Source organism: Cherax quadricarinatus, chromosome 85, assembly GCF_038502225.1.
Source record: "Cherax quadricarinatus isolate ZL_2023a chromosome 85, ASM3850222v1, whole genome shotgun sequence".
NCBI lineage: Eukaryota > Metazoa > Arthropoda > Malacostraca > Decapoda > Parastacidae > Cherax > Cherax quadricarinatus.
The window spans coordinates 6,096,622-6,118,400 of NC_091376.1; the positions used below are offsets into that span (position 1 = coordinate 6,096,622).

Below are 21,779 nucleotides of genomic sequence, written 5' to 3' on the forward strand. Positions count from 1 at the left end.
GGACACTGATCCACCTTCTGCTCTTTCTCTCTCCTCTGCTCCATCTGCGCAACTCCTTTCTTTCACAGCACATCCGTTCCTTCGGTGCTTGAACGTTTTCCACTGCCTCCGCATGTGGACTTTTCTAACCCTTCTAGTCCGTAGGAACCCTTACCTGCGGATTTCAAGTATCTTTCTCATTGCCAATCATGGCCTATTTACAGTGGAATATACGCGGCCTCAGGGGTAATCGGGGTGAGCTTCAGATGTTACTCTCCCAGTTTGCCCCTGTTGGTGTTTGCTTACAGGAACCAAAATTACACTCTGCTGATATTTCTCACATCTCAGGCTATAATTTATTGTATTCTTCAGATCCTTTTCCTGATGGGACCTTTAATGAAAGTGCCCTTCTCCGCACTGATATTCCGTACCATCAGCTATTTGTTCATACTTCGCTGCATTACACAGCAGCCCGTATCCACTTACATAGATGGTATACGCTCTGTTCTTTATATCTCTCTCCTTCTCGGGCATTATCTATTCCGGATATTGCCTTTCTTGTTTCGTCATTACCGCCACCGATTCTGTTACTTGGTGATTTTAATGCCCACCATTTCCTCTGTGGGGGGTCTCACTGTGATTCCCGTGGAATTCAGTTAGAGGCTTTTCTTGCCACCCACCCCCTTCATGTTTTAAATACAGGTACTCACACCCATTTTGATCCTCGGACTCATACTCTCTCTTGCATCGATCTCTCAGTCTACTCTTCCTCCACCGCATTAGACTTCCTTGGTCTGTTCTCCCGGACTTACATGACAGCGATCATTTCCCAATCATTCTTACTTCCCCTTCATATTCACCACCTCTTCGCAACCCATGCTTGCAATTTGATCGGGCAAATTGGAACCTTTACTCACACCTAACTGTTTTTAGAGAGGTTCCTTCTTCGTCCTCCATCGATGAGCTTTTACACCTCTTCTCGTCCTCCGTTTTAACCGCAGCTTCTCATTCTATACCCCAAACTTCGGGCAGGCATTCTCAGAAATGCGTGCCTTGGTGGTCTCCTGCTTGTGCTCGTGCAGTACGTTTGAAACACGCTGCATGGGGCAGGTACCGGTACAATAGAACCACAGAGAGACTCCTTGATTTTAAACAGAAGCGTGCGATCGCTCGCCGTGTCATCCGTGACGCTAAATGCACTTGCTGGCGAGATTATGTCTCCACCATCACCTCTGCTTCCTCTATGAGTGCAGTCTGGAAAAAAGTACGAAAACTGAGTGGTAAATATTCTCCTGACCCGGCTCCTGTTCTGCGGGTTGCCGGTGTTGATATAGCAAACCCACTAGATGTTGCCAATGAAATTGGCAATCATCTGGTCCGTATTTCTCAGGGACTCCATCTATGCCCCTCATTTCTTTCCTCAAAGTCTGCCAGAGAGTTAGCACCCTTGGACTTTTCTTCTCTCAGAGAAGAACAGTATAATGTGCCTTTTACACTTAAAACTGGAAGCAACACTCTCAGCTTGCCGATCATCGGCAGCTGGGCCCGACGACATTCATATTCGTATGCTACAACATTTACATCAGTCAGCCCTTGCAGTCCTATTACGCCTTTACAATCTTATTTGGTCACAAGGAGTTCTTCCACAGCTGTGGAAATCCGCCATTGTTCTCCCTTTCCACAAACCAGGCACTACGGGACATGAAACCTCCCACTATCGTCCCATTGCTCTTACCAGTGCAGTTTGCAAAGTAATGGAACACCTAGTAAATAGACGTTTAGTGTGGTATTTAGAGACACACAACAGTCTCTCCACTCGTCAATATGGCTTTCGTAAGGGACGTTGTACCATAGACCCCTTACTACGCTTGGATATGTATGTTCGTAATGCCTTTGCAAATAACCACTCAGTTATTGCCATATTTTTTGACCTTGAGAAGGCATATGACACAACTTGGAGGTATAATATTTTAGCCCAAGCCCACTCCTTAGGCCTTCGAGGCAATCTACCATCCTTCCTTAAGAACTTTTTAACTGACAGGCATTTCCGTGTTCGGGTTAATAATGTGCTCTCCCCGGACTTTATCCAAGCTGAAGGTGTCCCCCAGGGATGTGTTCTGAGCACAACACTTTTTCTCCTTGCTATTAATGATTTGGCCTCTAGTCTTCTATCAAATATTTGGTCATCACTCTATGTTGATGACTTCGCTATTGCCTGTGCAGGCGCTGACTGTCACCTCATTACAGTTTCTCTCCAGCATGCAGTCGACCGTGTTTCCAATTGAGCCACCACACGTGGGTTTAAATTTTCCAGCACTAAAACCCACCAAATTACTTTCACTAGACGCTCTGTCATCTCCGATCATCCTTTGTATCTCTATGGCTCCCGTATCCCTGAACGTGATACAGTCAAGTTTCTGGGCCTCCTCTTTGATCGTAGTTCAACTGCCTCCCAGCACACATAAGGGGGATTACCAACAGACCCCTGGCAGTCTTCAAGCTGGCACTGGACAAGCACCTAAATTCAGTTCCGGATCAGCCGGGCTGTGGCTCGTACGTTGGTTTGCGTGCAGCCAGCAGCAACAGCCTGGTTGATCAGGCTCTGATCCACCAGGAGGCCTGGTCACAGACCGGGCCGCGGGGGCGTTGACCCCCGGAACTCTCTCCAGGTAAACTACAGGTAGGTTATCTTGGAAACCTCACATTACCTCTCTGAAGGCAACTTGTCACAGCCGGCTGAACCTTCTTAAAACCCTTGCTCATCTTTCACGGGGAGCTGATCGTCGAACCCTCCTTCGCCTACATTCCACCCTTATTTTATCGAAACTTGATTATGGTGACCAGATCTATTCAGCGGCATCTCCTGCTACTCTCTCTAGCCTTAACCCCATTCATCACCAAGGATTACTTTTATGCCTTGGTGCTTTTCGCTCTTCCCCTGTCGAGAGCCTCTATGCAGAAGCGAACGTTCCATCCTTATCCGATCGCCGTGATGCCCATTGCCTGCGCTACTATGTACGCTCTCATGATCTCCACAATCCTTCCATTTATAGAATGGTCACTGATATTAGTAGACATTCTTTATTTGTTCGCCGCCCCTGTTTACTCCGTCCCTTCTCTCTTCGCCTTCATTCGCTCTTGTCTTCTCTTCAACTACCACCTTTCTATGTATATGTAGCATCTCACTTTTCCCTACCCCCCTGGGAAGTTCCAGCTGTTCGAGTCTGTTCTTTCTCTCTCCCTTGCTCGAAAGCCCAACTGTCTACGGTCGCTTCCCGCTCTCTTTTTCTTGACCACTTTCACTCTCATACTCGTGCCATTGCTGTGTACACAGATGGCTCTAAGTCTTCTGACGGCGTAGGATTCGCAGCAGTGTTTCCGGACAGCGTCGTACAAGGGCATTTACTATCTTCGGCTAGTATTTTTACTGCTGAATTGTATGCCATCCTTACAGCACTTATCCGTATTGCATCTATGCCTGTGTCATCATTTGTGGTTGTCTTAGACTCCCTTAGTGCTTTACAGGCTATACAAAAATTTAATACACCTCACCCCTTAGTCCTCCGTATCCAACTTTGGCTACACCGCATCTTTACCAAGCATAAAGATATTGTTTTTTGTTGGGTCCCTGGTCATGTTGACGTACAGGGCAATGAACAGGCAGACACTGCTGTGCGGTCAGCAGTACATGACCTACCAGTTTCTTATAGAGGTATTCCATTTACGGACTATTTTGCTGCAATATCTTCCCACCTTCACACCCGTTGGCAACAACGTTGGTCTACTATGCTCGGCAACAAACTTCAATCTATTAAACCGAGTATAGGTTACTGGCCGTCTTCTTATCACCAGTGTCGAGGTTGGGAGACTACTCTCTCCCGTCTTTTCATTGGCCATACTCGTCTTACTCATGGATATCTCATGGAGAGGCGTCCTGCTCCTCTCTGTGAGAATTGCCAAGCTCCATTATCAGTCAGCCACATTCTGTTGGACTGCCCACTTTATCAACGAGCACGCAGAATTTACCTCTGTCGTCGTCTTCGCTCCGCTGCTCTTTCTTTACCTTCCCTTCTCGCTGATGGACCCTCCTTTCATCCGGACTCTCTCATTGACTTTTTGACAACAACTGACTTACTTCACAAATTCTGATACCTTCAGCCCTTTCTACTTCAATCTCTTGCTACCCTCTACCCCCGTAATATCCCCTGCCCCGCTGTTTTCTGTAACTTGCTGATCATCCCTCCTCCCTTCTGCCATCCAATACCCTCGTTTCCTTCCCTACCCTGCAGCGCTGTATAGCCCTTGTGGCTTAGCGCTTCTTTTTGATTATAATAATAATAATATTACCTAGAGCTAGAGTCCAAGAGGAGATCACTCTGGCACAAAACACACTACTACCTTTCTATTACCTGGAGCTAGAGTCCAAGAGGAGATCACTCTAGCACAAAACACACTACTACCTTTCTATTACCTAGAGCTAGAGTCCAAGAGGAGATCACTGGCACAAAACACACTACTACCTTTCTATTACCTAGAGCTAGAGTCCAAGAGGAGATCACTCTGGCACAAAACACACTACTACCTTTCTATTACCTAGAGCTAGAGTCCAAGAGGAGATCACTCTGGCACAAAACACACTACTACCTTTCTATTACCTAGAGCTAGAGCCCGAGAGGAGATCACTCTGGCACAAAACACACTACTACCTTTCTATTACCTAGAGCTAGAGTCCAAGAGGAGATCACTCTGGCACAAAACACACTACTACCTTTGTTACCTAGAGCTAGAGTCCAAGAGGAGATCACTCTGGCACAAAACACACTACTACCTTTCTATTACCTAGAGCTAGAGCCCAAGAGGAGATCACTATCACAAAACACACTAAATTTATCACAAACTGCCCATGTTCATTTTCACCTGTTATATTTTGCCTCAAACTCTTAATAACAACAATAGGGTGGATCCTTAACGACACAGCCAGTGGTGATGCGGTATACATTCCATTTAACTGTCTTAAAAAATAATTCCTATAAGTATGCAAATACATCCCCAAGTCTTGCTCACATAATTGAGGGGCACTGTATTTCTTTATCACGTGTCTCCCTCTAAAGTTCTCCACATAATCTATTTCCCTCACATCATCAATAACGGATGAATCAGATCTGTGAGAAGGTCCAGCCATGTCATGTGTCGTCTCTCCTGACACGTTACAACTCCTCAGACGTTGTCCAGGTTGAGCAGAATCCATTGTATTAGATGATTCAGGGTGAGCTGGAAATATGGGATAAGATTGGTGGGAAGAACCAGGAACAGGTGCGCCTTGCCGATGAGTTGCTCTAGGTTGCTGAGTAATGGATGCTCTACCAGTCTCCGTAGGCGAAGTGGGAACTCTACCACTCTTTATATGTGAAGTGGGAGCTATACCACTCTTTGTATGTGAAGTGGGAACTCTACCAATCTTCATATGTGAAGTGGGAACTCTACCAATCTTCGTATGTGAAGTGGGAACTCTACCAATCTTCGTATGTGAAGTGGGAACTCTACCAATCTTCGTATGTGAAGTGGGAGCTATACCACTCTTTGTATGTGAAGTGGGAACGCTACCAATCTTCGTATGTGAAGTGGGAACTCTACCAATCTTCGTATGTGAAGTGGGAACTCTACCAATCTTCGTATGTGAAGTGGGAACTCTACCACTCTTTGTATGTGAAGTGGGAGCTATACCACTCTTTGTATGTGAAGTGGGAGCTATACCACTCTTTGTATGTGAAGTGGGAACGCTACCAATCTTCGTATGTGAAGTGGGAACTCTACCACTCTTTGTATGTGAAGTGGGAGCTATACCACTCTTTGTATGTGAAGTGGGAGCTATACCACTCTTTGTATGTGAAGTGGGAGCTATACCACTCTTTGTATGTGAAGTGGGAACGCTACCAATCTTCGTATGTGAAGTGGGAACGCTACCAATCTTCGTATGTGAAGTGGGAGCTATACCACTCTTTGTATGTGAAGTGGGAGCTATACCACTCTTTGTATGTGAAGTGGGAACGCTACCAATCTTCGTATGTGAAGTGGGAACTCTACCAATCTTCGTATGTGAAGTGGGAACTCTTGCCTGTTTCCCTGGTGAAGTGGAAGCTCCACCCCTCTGTCCATCTGTAAAATATTTACTATTTATTACCTTCACTTACAAAATATTGTATTATAAACCTATAAGTACTTTCTCATGTTAAGATGAATAAGCTTGTTTAATAATATATGAGTCATATAAATAAGTTCCTGATTTCTGTTACTAAAACATTTATATGTTATTACGAATAAGACAATACAAGTATTTACTCCTGATCAACACTGTGACATACTCATTCCCCATCTCTGTAAATCATTACACATTACTTACTCTTTTCTTGTTTCTGAATTTCATAACACCTTTAATTTCATAATCTTGACTTTCAGTAAGTGTCAGGGACCCAAGACTGTTCAACTGCCTCCCAGCATACATAAGGGGGATTACCAATAGACTGACTCTTCTAGAAGGCGCTGGACAGACACCTAAAGTCAGTACCTGACCAGCCAGGCTGTGGTTCGTACATCAGTTTGTGTGCGGCCAGCAGTAACAGTCTGGTTAATCAGACCTTGATCCACCACAAGGCCTGGTCTCAGACCGGGCAGCGGGGGCGTTGACCCCCAAAACCCTCTCTAGGTATACCATACATGTCGTGATCCTGAATTTCATAACTTTTCATATCATGGACTAAATTTCATATTTCATTTCACAACCTTCCATTCATTGCACAATACATTACCCTGAATTCATTATACAATAGGCTTTGATATCAGTGAAATTCATTTCCAAATGTCTAAACGGCCACACCATCACTCCCTTTACAGTTCCTGGACCCATTATGTACCTCTGTAATCTTTTGACTGCCGCCCACAGGATGGGTATGAGGTGCATAATAAACTAACCTTTACATACCTGTGTTTATCTCCATGCTATCAGAAATTCGACAGACGAGCCATCCTGCTGCTCAGAAGGCGACTACATAAATGATTATATTAAGTTCTGTCTTGTCCCCCCATCCCCGGCCCGTGGCTTTTCCAGACACAATTACTAATCACTCATAAGTCTCTACTAGACTTATCAAAACCATGTAGCATTACCTGATAGAATGTACAAATCTACTAGAATATACAAATACTGCCAAAAGAACATTGGAACATTTCCAAACAACATTGGTGTACCTCTAAAACATCATTATTAAATACTCCCAAATTACATTCTCAAGCATACATTTTATTTAATTGAAATTACATCTCATCCACTGAACTACACACTCATTCTCCAGACTTTACAACATAAAACAAAAACTGAGTCATACACTTATGACACGAGCTCACGATCACCAATATCTAAGAAAACCACTAAGATCACACACAATTTGTACACATTCCCTCAAATCACTATATCCAATAACACCCATTTTATACACGTCCCCTCATATCACTATAACCAAGATGATTATCAAATTCTGTGATAGCACCCATCTCAAAACCACTACTATCATCTAAGTACATCCATCTCAAAACCACTACCATCATCTAAGTACATCCATCTCAAAACCACTACTATCATCTAAGTACACCCATCTCAAAACCACTACCATCATCTAAGTACATCCATCTCAAAACCACTACCATCATCTAAGTACATCCATCTCAAAACCACTACCATCATCTAAGTACACCCATCTCAAAACCACTACCATCATCTAAGTACACCCATCTCAAAACCACTACCATCATCTAAGTACACCCATCTCAAAACCACTACCATCATCTAAGTACACCCATCTCAAAACCACTACCATCATCTAAGTACACCAGAAAACATTCATTTTTACAAACTTTCACACAAAAATCACGAACACCAAAACCATATCACGTTTACCACTATTTAAGATTGCTCATCTCATCTCCGCTGTTACTCATTTTTATACACACATATCCCCTCAAAACACTTTAACCAAGATCACTAATTCTATAATCACACTCACCTCCAACTCAAATATAACATTAGCACTATAAACATGAACACAAACCTAATACACAAACACTTAGTACATAATCACCATCAACTGAAAACATATCATGCACACACGAGAAACTAAGACAACCACCAACAAACATACATGATCACTTACCTCAAAAACCACTAATATCACAGGAAACACTAATTTTATAAACATTCACACAAAAAATCATGACCACCAACTCCATATCATATTTGCCAATATCTACCACCAACAACACATGAAGTCACACCCCACAGGACCGGCGAGGTCACAGATAGGGGCACCTCCAATGACGTCACACTCCCACCTGTGTTTACTTGGTGGTCAGTGACGTCACACTCCCTGTGTTTACTTGGTGGTCAGTGACGTCACACTCCCACCTGTGTTTACTTGGTGGTCAGTGACGTCACACCCAACCCACCTTGTTTCAACCTGTTGTACCCACACTATAACCTAGACGATTACCAGATTCTGTAGCCCCACCACCAAAATCACAGAAAGCACTAATTTTTTAAACATTCACACAAAAATAGGAGTTACGTACAAAAATATCACGTCACACCAACTAACATCTATAACATATCACCATCACCAAAAAATAAGACAGACACCCATAACTTATACATGTCAGTCACAAATTTTAGACATGAGACATACACACCAACTAAACCACTACGTGTTAATCATAAATCTAAGACATGATCACAAAAGCCATGACACAAACACTATAACATGTCAACCAACTAATACACAACAGATTTAAGACATGAGACATAACCAAAACTCTAAGACACATCCAAATCCTGAGACATGAACACAAAATAAGTCATACCACGAACACTATAACATGACCGCCAACTAATACACGACATGATCACAAGAAATTTAAGACATGAGACATATCCAACATCTAAGACATACCTAAAAGTCTTAGATATATGCACAAAATAAGATATAATCTGCATGACAGTGTCTTCCATTGCAGACACTGCAAGGCTCCAGGCGGACATCAACCAAATCTTTCAGTGGGCTGCAGAAAACAATATGAAGTTCAACGATGAGAAATTTCAATTACTCCGATATGGTAAACATGAGGAAATTAAAACTTCATCAGAGTACAAAACAAATTCCAGCCACAAAATAGAGCGAAAAACCAACGTCAAAGACCTGGGAGTGATCATGTCGGAGGATCTCACCTTCAAGGACCATAACATTGTATCAATCGCATCTGCTAGAAAAATGACAGGATGGATAATGAGAACCTTCAAAACTAGGGATGCCGAGCCCATGATGACACTCTTCAGGTCGCTTTTTCTATCTCGGCTGGAATATTGCTGCACACTAACAGCACCTTTCAAGGCAGGTGAAATTGCTGACCTAGAAAATGTACAGAGAACCTTCACGGCACGCATAACGGAGATAAAACACGTCAATTACTGGGAGAGCTTGAAGTTCCTGAACCTGTACTCCCTGGAACGCAGGCGGGAGAGATACATGATTATATACACCTGGAAAATCCTAGAGGGACTAGTACCGAACTTGCACATGAAAATCACCCACAACGAAAGCAAAAGACTTGGCAGACGATGTAACATCTCCCCAATGAAAAGCAGGGGTGTCACTAGCACGTTAAGACTGAATACAATAAGTGTCAGGGTCCCGAGACTGTTCAACTGCCTCCCAGCATACATTAGGGGGATTACCAATAGACCCCTGGCTGTCTTCAAGCAGGCACTGGACAAGCACCTAAAGTCGGTACCTGACCAGCCGGGCTGTGGCTCATACGTTGGATTGCGTGCAGCCAGCAGTAACAGCCTGGTTGATCAGACTGATCCACCAGGAGGCCTGGTCACAGACCGGGCCGCGGGGGCGTTGACCCCCGGAACTCTCCAGATAAACTCCAGGTACACCTCTAAGACATGCACCTCCAACTAAGACATACACATCATAACTAAGACATACACCTCCAACTAAGGCATTCACATCATAATTAAGACATACACCTCCAACTAAGGCATTCACATCATAACTAAGACATACACCTCCAACTAAGGCATTCACATCATAACTAAGACATACACCTCCAACTAAGGCATTCACATAACTAAGACATACACCTCCAGCTAAGACATACACATCATAACTAAGACATACACCTGCAACTAAGACATACACATAACTAAGACATACACCTCCAAGTAAGACATACACAACTGAGACATACACCTCCAACTAAGACATACACATAACTAAGACATACACCTCCAACTAAGACATACACATAACTGAGACATACACCTCCAACTAAGACATACACATCATAACTAAGACACTAAACATCCAACTAAGACACACATCATAACTAAGACATACACCTCCAACTAAGACATACACATAACTAAGACATACACATCATAACTAAGACACACATAACTAAGACATACACATAACTAAGACATACACCTCCAACTAAGACATACACATCATAACTAAGACATACACCTCCAACTAAGACATACACCTCCAACTAAGACATACACATCATAACTAAGACATACACATCATAACTAAGACATACACCTCCAACTAAGACATACACATAACTAAGACATACACATAACTAAGACATACACCAACTAAGACATACGCATCATAACTAAGACATACACCTCCAACTAAGACATACACCTCCAACTAAGACATACACCTCCAACTAAGACATACACATCATAACTAAGACATACACGTCCAACTAAGACACATAACTAAGCCATACACATAACTAAGACATACACATCATAACTAAGACATACACCTCCAAGTAAGACATACACATCATAACTAAGACATACACCTCCAACTAAGACATACACATCATAACTAAGACATACACCTCCAACTAAGACATACACATCATAACTGAGACATACACCTCCAAGACATACACATCATAACTAAGACATACACCTCCAACTAAGACATACACATCATAACTAAGACATACACATCATAACTAAGACATACACCTCCAACTATGACATACACATCATAACTAAGAGATACACCAACTAAGACATACACCTCCAACTAAGACATACACATAACTAAGACATACACATCATAACTGAGACATACACATCATAACTAAGATACACATAACTAAGACATACACCTCCAACTAAGACATACACATAACTAAGACATACACATCATAACTAAGACATACACATCATAACTAAGACATACACATCATAACTAAGACATACACATAACTAAGACATACACCTCCAACTAAGACATACACATCATAACTAAGACATACACATCATAACTAAGACATACACCTCCAACTAAGACATACAAATAACTAAGACATACACCTCCAACTAAGACATACACATCATAGCTAAGACATACACATAGCTAAGACATACACATCATAACTAAGACATACACACCATAACTAAGACATACACATCATAACTAAGACATACACATCATAACTAAGACACACATAACTAAGACATACACCTCCAACTAAGACATATAGCTAAGACATACACCTCCAACTAAGACATATAGCTAAGACATACACCTCCAACTAAGACATATAGCTAAGACATACACCTACAACTAAGACATATACATAACTAAGACATACACCTGTAAGACATACACATCATAACTAAGACATACACATCATAACTAAGACATACACCTCCAACTAAGACATATAGCTAAGACATACACCTACAACTAAGACATATACATAGCTAAGACATACACCTCTAAGACATACACATCATAACTAAGACATACACCTGTAAGACATACACATCATAACTAAGACATACACCTCCAACTAAGACATATAGCTAAGACATACACCTCCAACTAAGACATATACATAGCTAAGACATACACCTCTAAGACATACACATCATAACTAAGACACACCGAAACCTGTAATTAACATAATAAATATAAGACATAAGCACAAAAAAATACCATGACATCACAACAAATTTAAGACATGAGACATTACCAGAACTAAGACATACTTCTCCAAATAAAACACAATCACTTGGACATGACTCACTATACTGAGATCATGTTAACTATTCTCCATATCATACAAAAATAGACATGCACTTATGACATGTGAATCCGTAATTTTTACATCATTTTTTTTTTTACAAATGATGAAAAACTAGAGTTACAAACACGCAAGTCATATAGACCCTAAAACTTGCACACAAAAAAATCGGGGAGCGGGGGCGATCCGGCGGACGCAGCAGCAGGTGTGGCAGGGGTGACGGGGAAGGGCGCCGCGCGGGCGTCGGGGGGGCAGGGCAGTGCACGGGTGGGGCGGCGCGGGGCAGGGTGGTACACGGGCGGGGTGGTGCGGGGCAGGGCAGCGCAAGGGCGGGGCGTCGCAGGGCAGGGCGGCACGCGGGCAGTTGTGGGGGGGTCAGCGCTGGGCGAGGCCGCAAAGCGGGGGGAGGGACATAGTGGGGGTGGGGGGACCGGAAGTGGGAGTTGGGGTTACCGGAAGTGGGAGGTGGGGGACCGGAAGTGAGAAAATGCATACAGAAATAAAGTCCACTACTACTACTCATGTGATTTTTTTTTGACACTAAAAAAATGGAAGGTAATAATAGTCCACCACCTTGGAGCCTTGTTGGACTGGAGGCACAGCCAGTGGCCCCCCATGGCCCTCCAGAACCACAACTGCTGAGACCAATAATAAAATCCCCCCAACAAACACAGAATACAACCTCGTTTATATTTGCTAATATACAGGGCCTTAAGCCATCCACCAACAATAAAATACCTTTTATCAGTGGACTTCTAGAGGAGTCTAATGCAATGTTTGCAGCCTTCACAGAGACCCACACAAAAGATCACTTTGACAGTGAAATAGGGATAACTGGGTACAACTTTTTTAGATGTGATAGAAAGAACAGGAAACAAGGGGGGGTTGGCCTGTATGTCAGAGAGTCACTCATCTGCACAGAGATGCTGAACACCACAAATGATGTAGTTGAAGTTCTAATTATAAAGATCGAGAACCAAAACCTAGTCATTGTGGTTGTATATAAGCCACCAGATACAACCTCCCAAAAGTTCAAGGAGCAGTTACGGAAAATTGATGACTGTCTGGAAAGCCTTCCAACTCCATCCCCAAACATCTTACTGCTTGGTGATTTTAACCTAAGACATACAAAATGGAAGAACGTAGCAAATAATGTTATAGCAGAAACAATCCCTGGAGGCAGCGCAAATGAAAGGTCACATACACATGAGCTACTAAATCTCTGCGATAAACACACCCTAAGTCAGCAGATAGTGGAGCCAACAAGACTGGAAAACACACTTGACCTTATCTTCACAAATAATGGGGACCTGGTGAGAGACATAACAATATCAAAAACAACTAATTCCGATCACAATATAATCGAAGTTCAGACTTACATGCAGGATAGGTAATGAGACTGTTTCAAACAAGAGATGCCCAACCAATGGTGATCCTTTTCACATCACTTGTTTTCTCTAGGCTGGAATACTGTTGTACATTAACATCCCCGTGTAAAGCAAGTGAAATTGCAGATCTAGACAGTGTACAAAGAACGTTTACTGCACATATAAGTTCTATCAAGCACCCCAACTACTGGGAATGCTTGGAAGCACTTGACTTGTACTCGCTCGAACGCAGACGAAAGAGACGTATCATAATCTACACTTGGAAAATCCTAGAAGGAATGGTCCCGAATCTGCACACAAAAATCACCCCCTACAAAAGTAAAAGACTGGGCAGGCGGTGCAAAATATCCGCAATGAAAAGTGGAGGCGCCATTGGCACACTAAGAGAAAACACCATAAATGTCCGGGACTCAAGACTGTTCAGCAGCATCCCACCATGCATAAGGGGAATTACCACTAGGCCCCTGGCTACCTTGAAGAAGGAACTGGACAGATACTTAGTCAGTGTGGGTTCAGCCGGGCTGTTGTTCGTATCTTGGACTACGTGCGGCCAACAGTAACAGCCTGGTTGATCAGGCCCTGATCCACCGGGAGGCCTGGTCGTAGACCGGGCCGCAGGGACATTGATCCCTGGAATACCCTCCAGGTAGACTCCAGGTAGTGGCGGCTCTTCCTCCTCTTTTGGATTTTTTTTTTTTTTTTTTTTTGCTCTGGCACAAAAGACACTACTGGTGGTGACATAAGATGGCAGATGCACTCCAGGTTGACAAGGTGGGAAAAGGACAGTGTATCCCCCTCTCAAATGATTACTCATGAGTCTCCCCTCTTCTTGTGGTCACTGGTTTTCCTGTGTCTAATCTTCCTCTCAAACGATGGTGGTAGTGGTGATGGTGGTAGTGACTGGTTGGTGATAATGATGATAGTGGTAGTGGTGATACTGGTGGGTGGTTATGGTAATACTAGTAGTGGTGGTGATACTGGTAGTAGTGGTGATAATGGTAGTTTTGGTGGGGATGCTGGTAGTGGTTGGTGGGGATGGTATTGCTGGTGATGTGATGATGGTGATGGTGAAAAATTGATGCGATGAGTGAAAATTGATGGTGTGAATGATGGTAATGTGGAGACAGTGAAGATGTATGTTGGTCACGGGAAACCCGATCAGTTGGAGCAGGATATCATGACGTCACATGCTAAGTGTTGCCATAAAGTGATCTCTTACTAAAAACATGTTTTAATAGTATTCATAATTAATAAGAGGTATATTAAGTGAAACACACAAAGGAAAAAATAAATAAGATTCACGTGGTGTTTTTGTAATGTTTAAAATGTTAGATAAGGATAGTAAGAATGATGGATGTGATGGTAAATTTAGAAAATGAGTGATCGGTAACTGTGTCTGGAAAAGCCACGGGCCGGGGATGGGGGGACAAGACAGACCTTAATATAATCATTTATGTAGTCGCCTTCTCAGCAGCAGGATAACTCGTCTGTCGAATTTCTGATAGCATGGAGATAAACACAGGTATGTAAAGGTTAGTTTATTATGCACCTCATACCCATCCTATGGGAGGCAGTCAAAAGATTACAGAGGTACATAATGGGTCCAGGAACTGTAAAGGGAGTGATGGTGTGGCCGTTTAGACATTTGGAAATGAATTTCACTGATATCAAAGCCTATTGTATAATGAATTCAGGGTAATGTATTGTGCAATGAATGGAAGGTTGTGAAATGAAATATGAAATTTAGTCCATGATATGAAAAGTTATGAAATTCAGGATCACGACATGTATGGTATACCTAGAGAGGGTTTTGGGGGTCAACGCCCCCGCTGCCCGGTCTGAGACCAGGCCTTGTGGTGGATCAAGGTCTGATTAACCAGACTGTTACTGCTGGCCGCACACAAACTGATGTCAGTACCTGACCAGCCACAGCCTGGCTGGTCAGGTACTGACTTTAGGTGTCTGTCCAGCGCCTTCTAGAAGAGTCAATCTATTGGTAATCCCCCTTATGTATGCTGGGAGGCAGTTGAACAGTCTTGGGTCCCTGACACTTACTGAAAGTCAAGATTATGAAATTAAAGGTGTTATGAAATTCAGAAACAAGAAAAGAGTAAGTAATGTGTAATGATTTACAGAGATGGGGAATGAGTATGTCACAGTGTTGATCAGGAGTAAATACTTGTATTGTCTTATTCGTAATAACATATAAATGTTTTAGTAACAGAAATCAGGAACTTATTTATATGACTCATATATTATTAAACAAGCTTATTCATCTTAACATGAGAAAGTACTTATAGGTTTATAATACAATATTTTGTAAGTGAAGGTAATAAATAGTAAATATTTTACAGATGGACAGAGGGGTGGAGCTTCCACTTCACCAGGGAAACAGGCAAGAGTTCCCACTTCACATACGAAGATTGGTAGAGTTCCCACTTCACATACGAAGATTGGTAGCGTTCCCACTTCACATACAAAGAGTGGTATAGCTCCCACTTCACATACAAAGAGTGGTATAGCTCCCACTTCACATACAAAGAGTGGTATAGCTCCCACTTCACATACGAAGATTGGTAGCGTTCCCACTTCACATACAAAGAGTGGTATAGCTCCCACTTCACATACAAAGAGTGGTAGAGTTCCCACTTCGCCTACGGAGACTGGTAGAGCATCCATTACTCAGCAACCTAGAGCAACTCATCGGCAAGGCGCACCTGTTTCTGGTTCTTCCCACCAATCTTATCCCATATTTCCAGCTCACCCTGAATCATCTAATACAATGGATTCTGCTCAACCTGGACAACGTCTGAGGAGTTGTAACGTGTCAGGAGAGACGACACATGACATGGCTGGACCTTCTCACAGATCTGATTCATCCGTTATTGATGATGTGAGGGAAATAGATTATGTGGAGAACTTTAGAGGGAGACACGTGATAAAGAAATACAGTGCCCCTCAATTATGTGAGCAAGACTTGGGGATGTATTTGCATACTTATAGGAATTATTTTTTAAGACAGTTAAATGGAATGTATACCGCATCACCACTGGCTGTGTCGTTAAGGATCCACCCTATTGTTGTTATTAAGAGTTTGAGGCAAAATATAACAGGTGAAAATGAACATGGGCAGTTTGTGATAAATTTACCTTTTGAAATTGTAACTGAAGAGGAAATATCAGAAACTTTCGATCGATGGGTAGAAACATTATTACAACGATTGGAGAATGATTTACAAGAGCGAGAAGGATCAGGATGGGTCATTGAACGTATTGAATCTTTCAGTTTAGAATATGTGAAGGTAGAGCTAAAGGTTCAACTGGGAACGTATGTAGATTACCCCAAGAAGTTGAGAGGCCGTGGATACATTTTTAATCCTAACTTTAATGATGGATTGTGTGTTCTACGCGCTTTTGCTGCATATAATTGTTCTAGAAAGATGAAGTGGAGTCATATACCCAAATCGGTTAAAACTAAGGAGGGTTGTCTTAACCACGCAAAATCGAGTATAGATGATTTTCCCATCAGACATGACAAGTTAACTTTATTAGAAAATGAAAATAGAGTTTCATTATTTGTTTATAAATTAAGGCACGATAAAGATGGATCATTTGTGAGTATGTGCCGCAGAGGCAATAAGAAATATAAGGATAACATTATGTGCACATTATTGATGAATGAGAATCACTTAGTATTGATTAAGGATTTTGATGATTATGTCAGAACGATAATGCATGAACGTGGTGATGTTAAGAAACATTGTCATAGCTGTTTAATGAAACTAAACACACAGAAAGAGTTAAATTTACACGAAGAAGGTTGCAAAATCAACCAGACTCTCGTATTCCCCCCGGAAGGACAGACTGTTCGTTTTAAAAATTACAGCCATACTCATTCTAGTGAATATATAGGATTTTTTGATTTAGAATGTGCGTTGGATAATAGTTCCCCTGCAGGCAACATTGAAGCCCGCCATAAGGCCATTGCTTATTGTTATGTTATATTTGATCGCAGAGATCAAATAGTCCATGTGGAAAGTTATAGGGGGAATGATGCTGCCAATGATTTCATTTTAAATGTCAATAATGTGTGGAGCCAGTTAAAGGGGAAAAGAAAGTATTATGGTATCAATATGACGAAGGAGGATAAGCTGAAATTCAAGTCACAAAGAGCATGTGAGTTATGCAATAGCCTCTTCAAAAATACCAAAAGCAAGCATAAGCACCATAATCACACCTCAGAATCCAATAACTATATTGGTGCATATTGTGCTCGTTGCAATTTGCAGTGTAAAGATAAGAGAGAAATGTTGTTACTTTTTTGTCATAACATGCCCTACGATTTAGGAGTAATTTTAAAGGAATTGACAGTTGACAAGTACAAAATTAAGCTTCATTCAAAACAAGGACTCAGATTTTTGAGAGTGGACATAGGCAGTGTTAGGTTTCAAGACTCTCTGAGTTTGTTAAATGGATCTCTCTCGAGTTTGGCCGATCAACATACCAAGGCCGGCAAGGTACTGAAAAATACCAAGGTTTTACTGAAGGATGTGCCAAAGGAAGCGCTGCCCTTATTATGCGAAGGCAAACAAGTATTATGCTACAGTTATATTGATAGCCTGAAGAGACTCGATGAAACAAAGTTACCGAGTAAAGAACATTTTTTTAATTCATTGACAAATAGTGAGATTAACCAGGAAGATTACGATCATGCCTTGAAAGTATTCCAGCTGGGAAATTGCAAGACACTAGGAGATTACTTGATGCTGTATCTGAAGACAGATGTCGGATTGTTGGCTGATGTGTTCATGGAGTGGCGTAAAACACTCAAAGATATTCACACGCTGGATGTTAGTAATTATATCAGCTTACCCTCTTTCAGTTGGGACGCTTTCTTGTTAAAAACTAAAGTGGAATTGGATACAATACATTCCCATGAATTATATGACTTGATAAAAAGGAATCTGAGAGGGGGATTTACATGTGCAATAAGCCAGTATACCGAAGCAGATAATCCCATAATCAATACCAATTTTGATGCTGTGAGTGGGATGGGGACCCATATTTTATATTTGGACTTTAATTCACTTTATGCCAGTGCTATGGTTGAAGCCCTTCCACAGAAGGAAATAAGAAAATTATCAAAGAAAGAAAAGACCGCTTTCCTCGATCCAGGGTTAAGAAAAGTTTCGTGTGAGGGCGAAAAGGGTTATTGGATTGAATGTGATACCAAAGCAGTGAAACCTGATGTGGCCAGACGCACAGATGAACTACCTTTGATATTATCACACATGAATATAACACAAGACATGTTGTCGCCATACTGTGAATCTGTTTTGAAAAATGAAGGAAGAAAGTTACCCAAAACTAATACTAAATTAGTGGCTAGTCATCTCCCTCAGAAAAATTATCTAGTGAGTTTGGAATTGCTTAAACTTTTAATGGATCTTGGGTTGGAGGTGGAAAAGGTACATGCAGTATATGAATACAAACAGGCTAAATTTTTAAAGCCATTCATTGAAACTAATATTAACCAGAGAATGGCCACACAATGCCCCATCAAGTCTAAAGCCTTTAAGCTAACCAGTAATGCCATTTATGGCAAATCATTACTTAATATCACAAAGTATGGAGAGTCTTATAGATATATAATGAATGAAAAAGCATTTGTTAGAGCTGCAAAAGACCCCTTTCTAAAAAATATTACATATTTGAACCAGGACAGAGTAATTTGCACATTCAAGAAACCAAAATTAGAAGTTAACCAACCACTTTATCTCGGTTTTCAAATTCTCGAGATTGCTAAAAAAAAATTGTATAATTTTTGGTACGAAGTGTTAAAACAGCATTACAGTGATGACATAAAACTATTATATACCGATACTGATTCCTATATTTTCAGTCTGAAATGTGAGGATTTGTGTAGTGAGTTAAAAAGAGAACCATTGAAAGGATGTATGGACTTCTCAAATTTCTCCCGCGATTCTGTATTGTATGATAATAGTCGGAAAGGAAAGTTAGGATTACTGAAATCTGAAATGAGTGATTATAATATTAGTGAATTAGTAGCTCTCAAGGCAAAAATGTATTCTGTAAAGATAGCTGAAAGAGCAGATAACTTCAGTAGAGCCAAGGGGATCCCATCTCATTTCATGCCGTTGTTAACTCACGAACGATACAAAAATGTTTTGTATCAAGTTGATAGGGAAATATTCAACTATCAGTCTATCAGTAATGTGGAAGGAGAGATATGTACAGTAAAGATTAAAAAGAGAGGATTGTCAGCCTTTGACGACAAAAGATATCACAAAGATACCAAGCATTCTTTGGCTTATGGACACCCTGATATTCCAGCATTAAAACGAAGGAAACTGAACTAAGGTAATAAACAACCTACCTACCTGGAGGTTTTTCCGGGGATCAACGCCCCCGCGGCCCGGGCCACGACCAGGACTGATAATATAAACTATGTAATATGTTATACCTAGAAAGGTAAAAATGTTGTGTTATCATATGTCACTTATGTTTAAAATGTATTATTTTAATATTATTTTGTGGTGTAATGTTTTGAACCAGTGTATACCTATCTTCGAAGCAGTGTATGTATTATTTAAAAATAAAAGTGATAAAAATTTGTTTCTTTACCATGATTTTTAATAATAAAAAGCTAAATAGTAATTATGTGGTGGAGTATTGTAATATATACTTTATAGAGTTAATATCTGTTGTGTAATTATGTCTAAAAAGATAATAAATATATATAAGAACATAGTAGTTACTACTGACAGTAGAAGTGTAAATAATATATATAAGAACATAGTAGTTACTACTGACAGTAGAAGTGTAAATAATATATATAAGAACATAGTTACTACTGACAGTATAAGTGTAAATAATATATATAAGAACATAGTAGTTACTACTGACCCCCACAGGATGGGTATGGGGTACATAATGAAGATATTAAACTAAACTACTGACAGTAGAAGAATAAATAATAAAAGAAGATAAAAGTATAGAGAAACAAATATTTGAGAATTAAAATCAACCACAAATATTTCAAAGATACAAATTGAATAATAAATATATTTCTGTGTACTTAAAATGGTTTTAAAATTAAAGGAAAACATAAGTTGAGGGTGAAATGTTGTTGAGGGAGAAATGTTGATCCGAGGAAATGGGATAAGAATAAACTAATAAGGAAATGAACCTGAAACATAATTCTAGGGGAAAAAAATCTAGTTAAGGGAGACAGAATAGGAGGGAGACTGCATCAGGATGTAACTTTCTGTGACCTAGAGCTAGAGCCAAAGAGGTCACTCTGGCACAAAACACTATCTCTATCTCTCTCTCGCACCCGTTGGTAACAACGTTGGTCAACTCTGCTCGGTAACAAACTTCATTCTATTAAACCGAGCATAGGTTACTGGCCGTCTTCTTGTCATCAGTGCCGAGGTTGGGAGACCACTCTCTCCCGCCTTCGCATTGGCCACACTCGTCTTACTCATGGGTATCTCATGGAGAGGCACCCTGTTCCTCTCTGTGAGCAGTGTCAAGTTCCAGTATCGATTAGCCACATTCTGTTAGACTGCCCTCTCTATCAACGAGCACGCAGAATTTACCTCCAACATCGTCTTCGTTCTCCTACTCTCTATTTACCTTCCCTTGACTCAAGAAATCGTAATGACACGATTGCAAACAAACCATACCCCCGGCCGGGATTGAACCCACGGTCATAGAGTCTCAAAACCGAGTTTTGAGACTCTATGACCGCGGGTTCAATCCCGGCCGGGGGTATGGTTTGGTTTACCTTCCCTTCTTGCTGATGGACCCTCCTTTAATCCTGACTCTCTCATTGACTTCTTGACAACGACTGATTTACTCCACAAACTCTGATGATACTTTTCGCTCTCCCCTCAGCCCTTTCTAGTTCAGTCTCTTGCTGCCCTTTACCCTTTCACCATCCACTACCCCGCTGTTATCCGTAACCTATTACTCATCCATCTCCCTTTTGCCACCTGATGCCCTCGCTTCCTTCCTGCCCTGCAGCGCTGTATAGTGTGATGAATGGTTTGAAAAACCGACAAGTTGAAGATTGAGACACTTATGCAGCATATGGGAATCTTTATTCAGGAAACGTTTCGCCACACAGTGGCTTCATCAGTCCAATACAAAGAGGAAGGCGTAAGGAGAGGAGGAGAATGAGGTAATCAGTCCCTCAACCTGGAGTCGATGTGTTCAG

The 21,779-nt window shown here is 41.4% G+C and overlaps 2 protein-coding genes across 4 annotated transcripts in view; both read left to right on the plus strand.

Moving 5' to 3' along the window:
- Positions 1-21,779, plus strand: part of LOC128703277 (calcium-activated chloride channel regulator 1) — a 482,928-nt gene that overhangs the window by 222,630 nt on the left and 238,519 nt on the right. The window lies entirely within an intron of this gene.
- LOC128703146 (uncharacterized) lies at positions 14,997-20,181 on the plus strand. Its single transcript, XM_070103292.1, has 2 exons — positions 14,997-15,060; positions 15,893-20,181. The coding sequence occupies exons 1-2, from the start codon at positions 15,045-15,047 to the stop codon at positions 19,915-19,917; spliced, it is 4,041 nt and encodes a 1,346-aa protein (XP_069959393.1). The 5' UTR covers positions 14,997-15,044; the 3' UTR covers positions 19,918-20,181.